This window comes from Rhinopithecus bieti, unplaced genomic scaffold (assembly GCF_001698545.2).
Source record: "Rhinopithecus bieti isolate Rb0 unplaced genomic scaffold, ASM169854v2 scaffold_1037, whole genome shotgun sequence".
NCBI classification, from domain to species: Eukaryota; Metazoa; Chordata; class Mammalia; order Primates; family Cercopithecidae; genus Rhinopithecus; species Rhinopithecus bieti.
Genome location: NW_016803268.1, coordinates 48,485 through 53,381, shown reverse-complemented (window position 1 = coordinate 53,381; position 4,897 = coordinate 48,485). Strand labels below are relative to the sequence as shown.

The 4,897-nt window shown below is 50.5% G+C and overlaps 1 protein-coding gene across 4 annotated transcripts in view; it reads left to right on the top strand.

Moving 5' to 3' along the window:
• Positions 1–4,897, top strand: part of DRC4 (dynein regulatory complex subunit 4) — a 36,324-nt gene that overhangs the window by 6,349 nt on the left and 25,078 nt on the right. For 2 of the 4 annotated variants that reach the window (XM_017871079.1, XM_017871085.1), the window contains exon 1: positions 2,899–3,253. Coding sequence is in view for 2 of the 4 variants with exons in the window: in XM_017871069.1 (XP_017726558.1) it covers positions 3,251–3,253 (3 nt within the window). In the remaining 2 variants the exon portion in view is untranslated. Of the gene's footprint in view, positions 1–2,393; positions 3,254–4,897 lie in introns of those variants that run through there. The other 2 variants (XM_017871069.1, XM_017871059.1) reach the window with 2 other exon arrangements.

Genomic DNA, 4,897 nt, shown 5'->3' with positions numbered 1-4,897 from the left:
GACCTCGTGATCCGCCTGTCTCGGTCTCCCAAAGTGCTGGGATTACAGGCGTGAGCCACCGCGCCTGGCCCAGGCAGTTAAATTTTAAAGCACTCTAGCTCTTTCTCTTTCAGGGGGAGTTGGGTTTTCTTACATACAACTGAGTTTCTGCTTACACACTTTTTAATTTCTTTTAATTCCTGTTCCAGTTGCAGTGAGCCAGGATTGTGCCACTGCACTCCAACCTGGGTGACAGAGCAAGACTCCATCTCAAAAAACAAACAAACAAAAAAACACTACCAAACTACTTCTATTTCTATTAGGTTGTGGGAATATGGGCCTCGGTCTGTTGGATCTTTGGACCAAGGGATATGGGTGATATTTTTTCTGTTTTCTTCTCATCAGTGTTTTCTAAAATTTCCACATAATATTTTTTTTCTTTCTTTCTTCCTTTCTTTCCTTTCTTCCTTCCTTCCTTTCTTCCTTCTTTCCTTCTTTCCTTCTTTCTTGTCTCTCTCTGTCGCCCAGGCTGGAGTGCAGTGACGCAATCTTGACTCACTGCAAGCTCTGCCTCCTGGGTTCACGCCATTCTCCTGCCTCAGCCTCGCGAGAAGATGGGGCTGCAGGTGCCCGCCACCATGCCACGGCATCTGGCTCCACCTAATACTTTCACTCAGGACTAAATGAAACATAAATGAAAATAAATGGGCCAGTCGTGGTGGCTCACACTTGTAATCCCAGCACTTTGGGAGGCCGAGGCGGGCAGATCACGAGGTCAGGAGCGTGAGACCAGTCTGGCCAACATAGTGAAACCCTATCTCTACTAAAAATACAAAAAATTAGCCAGACGTGGTGGTGCGTGCCTGTAATCCCAGCTACTCAGGAGGCTGAGGCAGGAGAATGGCTTGAACCCGGGAGATGGAGCTTGCAGTGAGCCGAGATCACGCCATTGCACTCCAGCCTGGGTGACCGAGTGAGACTCTGTCTCAAAAAAAAAAAAAAAGAGTTCAAGACCAGCCTGGCCAACATGGGGAAACCTTGTCTGTACTAAAAATACAAAAAAAAAAAAATAATAAATTAACTGGGCGTGGTGGTGGGCACCTGTAGTCCCAGCTGCTCGGGGAGGCTGAGGCAGGAGAATTGTTTGAACCCAGGAGGTGGAGGTTGCCGTGAGCCAAGCCAGCCTGGATGACAGAGGAAGACTCCATCTCAAAAAAAAAAAAAAAAAAAGGATAAATGGATATAGGTTTTAATGTTTTTAAAAAATAAAATTTCCACATGAAATTTGTAATTTTAAAAAACTTACATAGCTGGGCACAGCAACAGTTCTCTCCTGTGGTCCCACCTCCTGCAGAGGCTGAGGTGAGAGTATCAGTTGAGCCCAGGAGTTGGAGTCTTCAGTGAGCTATGTGACCACGCCACTGCACTCCAGCTTGGGTTGCAGAGCAAGACCTTGTCTTTAAAAAACGTGACTGAGACACGTAGACACAGAAAAGCATGGGCTGAAGACTATTGGGAGTAGCAAAGTCAGCAGGATAGGATATGGAAATTTGGTATCTGCTTGAGTGCTCTGTAAATGGGTGGCCAGACAGAACTGCTCCTGGTGTTACACTGTTTTCAGCAACTTCCACAAGGAGGTGGGGTTAGAAGGTTCTCTCCCAACCTTGTCAAAGTTGCTAAAACCACACACAACGCCATGTGCAGTTCCGTCTGGCAGTCCATTACAGAGCTCTCGTGGTGGGTGCTGTCCGCCCAGGCTTTCTTGACCAGGCTTCTCTGAAGCAATTTTCTCTTTGGAAGAAAGGAAACTTCTGGTTGTCACAACCAGTTGCGGTTATGGAGGCTTTTCTCCCTACGCTTACAGAGTGGTGTCTTGCAGGTCTTTTCCATGGTGGTCACCAAGTGTTGCTGCCAGCATGGTAACATTTGGCAGTGTGGTATTGAGGCTCTTGCCTCTGGAGCCCAAGGACGTTTTGCATGCACAGCAGAGGTCTTTATTGTTATAAGAAGTGAGTGGGTTTGGAATGGGTTCCCCCTCTCTTAGTTTTTGGAGACAGGGTCTCGTTCTACTGCCCAGGCTGGAGTGCAGTGGTGCCACCACAGCTCACTGCAGCCCTTAAACTTTTAGGCTCAAGTGATCCTCCTGCCTTGGCCTTCCAAAGTGCTGGGATGACACGTGTAAGCCACTGCACCTGGTCACCATATACCAAGGAATGAGTGGGTTTGGAGTGGGTTCCCTCTCTTTACTTTTTTTTTAAAGGTACAATTTTCTTTTCTTTCCTTCTTCCTTCCTTCCTTCCTTCCTTCCTTCCTTCCTTCCTTTCTTTCTTTTCTTTTCTTTCTTTCTTTTTTTTTTCTTTTTGAGACGGAGTCTCGCTTTGTCGCCCAGGCTAAAAGAAAGAAGCACCTGTTGATGACAAACTCGGCCTTCTGGATGACATAGATGGTTGTATGTAGGTAACAGGGTGGTTTCAGGGATGGCAGGTTCACTTTAGAAATTGCAAAATGCCTAACGGTCTTCAGAACAAGAGATTAGTTAGAAAAGGAAAGTGACAACTGTGTGTTTTCTGCAGGGCCTGTCAGAAAGTCTCTGGTTTCTCTTCATCCCTGAGGTCTGGGAAGGAGGCCTTTTCAGGAAGAGCAGTTTATTTTTGTGAAAGGGATACTTCCTGATTTCAAACATTTGGAACTAAACTGGAACCTATTTTTCTTTCCGATTTCTACGTTTTTGAGGTGTGTGTAAACCCACCAGCGCAGCAGCTGGGAGGACCCCTCAAAGCGGGGCGGGTTGGGTGAGTGAATCCCAGAGGGTAGAGTCTTTGCCCAGATTTGAGTCTCATTTGGGTAACGTTTCAGAGCCCTGGGTGGCAGATTGACCATTTATTCAACGGTCCTTCATTCACTCATCCAGCCACTCAGCACATCTTTACTGAGCACGTGCCCTGTGCTGTTCTAGGCGCTGAAGGATAGAAGTGAACGGTTCTCTCCTCATGGAGCTTAGGTTCCAGCAATAAGCAAAACGTGCTGCAGCGAAAGGCTTCTGGGCTTCTGGCCGGCGGCGAGATCTCCCCAACTTTCACAACCGGGTTCCTTCCTGACGCCCGTCTCTAGGGACGCACTCCCGCGGTTGGCAGGGCTGGGGCCCGGCGGAGTCTCGCGAGGATCTGGTGACTTATCGCGGTAGCGCCCAGCGGTTGCCGGGAAACGGCGTGGCTTCCGGGGGGCGGGCGCGTTGGTCCGGGAGTCGCGGCTGGGCCTGTCCGCTGGCGTCATGGTGAGCAGGGTTTGGAGCGGGGCTGAGGTCCTCGACAGGGGCCTGGAGACCTCGGGGCAAGGAGGCCTCGGTACACAGAGACCCTGGGAATGGGAGGACTGGAGCGCTGGGTTCCTGGAATTGAGAGCTCGGTGCTCTTGTCAGGGTCTCCGTGGGGCACACTCAGGATGCTCCTGGCCCCGGGGCCTGCCCGCACTCGGAGCTGAGACCTGGGCTGCCAGGGGTGGTCATAGAAAGCCCAGGACCCAGGGTCCGCAGCGCACGGTCCCCAGAAGAGTGAACATGCGTCAAGGGGACTCCCATCCTGGAATGGGAGACTCGGTCTGTTGGATCCCTGGGACCTGGGGTTTCACTTCACAGGGGCTTTGCAGCGCACCAGGGTGCTCATGGAATAGAGCTGGGGGCAGGGATTACCCTAAGCCCTTTGGTCTCCGGAATGGAGAGCCTGGGGCACACCAGAGTGGCTAGAGATCCCTCTACACCAAGGAGGCCTGGACAGGTCCAGTGCCCTTGGAGTGCGCAGGGCACAACCTTGGGATACAGGAACCACTGTTCCCTTGGAAAGCCTGGCAGGAGTCAGGCCCAGACCGAGAAGAGGAAGGAGGAGCTCGTGGCCTCATCAGCGCCATCTCTGTCTTTCTCGTCTAAAGGGCTCTCCCTTTGTGATACAGGAATTGTCAGTAACTCAATTTCTGGGCAGGTGTGGCAGAGTGGGTTTCAGCTGGTGGGGGAGGAAAGCTCTGGGAGCCCCACCAAGTCCCTGCAGCTGGCTGTGAAGGTCCCAAATGCTAAATGATGCTGAACCTTCCTCTGCGGCCTTTAGGGCTCTGTGATGAGGTAGCCTTCTTGGAGTGGAGGGATTAGAAAGAGAGCAGTACATTACGAATTAAGATTTAAGTGGATGAGTTTTTTGACCCAGGAATGGTCTTCTGAAACAGACTGTGAAGGGAACTACCAAACTAGGCCAGGAGTCCGGGCGCGGTGGCTCGCACCTGTAATCCCAGCTCTTTGTGAGGCCGAGGCAGGCAGATCATGAGGTCAAGAGATCGAGACCCTCCTGGCCAACTTGGTGAAACTCTGTATCTAGTAAAAATACAAAAATTAGCCAGGCGTGGTGCTGTGCACCTGTAGTTCCAGCTACTTGGGAGGCTGAGGCAGGAGAATGGCGTGTACCTGGGAGGCGGAGCTTGCATTGAGCTGAAATCGCACCACTGTACTCCAGCCTGGCAACAGAGCAAGACTACGTCTCTAAAAAAAACAAAACAAAACAAAAACAAAGGCGGGGCATGGTGGCTGACGCCCGTAAACCCAGCACTTTGGGAGGCCAAGGTGGGTGGATCACTTGAGGTCAGGAGTTGGAGACCAGCCTGTTCAACATGGTGAAACCCTGTCTCTACTAAAAATACAAAAAAATAAAAAAATTTCCAGAGTGTGGTGGTGTGCACCTGTAGTCCCAGCTACTTGGGAGGCTGAGGCAGGAGAATTGCTTGAACCTGGAAGGTAGAGGTTGTGTAGTGGGATTTTTAAGGAATCAGACTGAAGCAGTTCAGGAGGATATTTATTATTTAGGTGCACTGGCCCAGTCAGATTAACATCCAAAGGACTGAGCCCTGAACAAAGAGTTAAGTTACCTTTTTTTTTTTT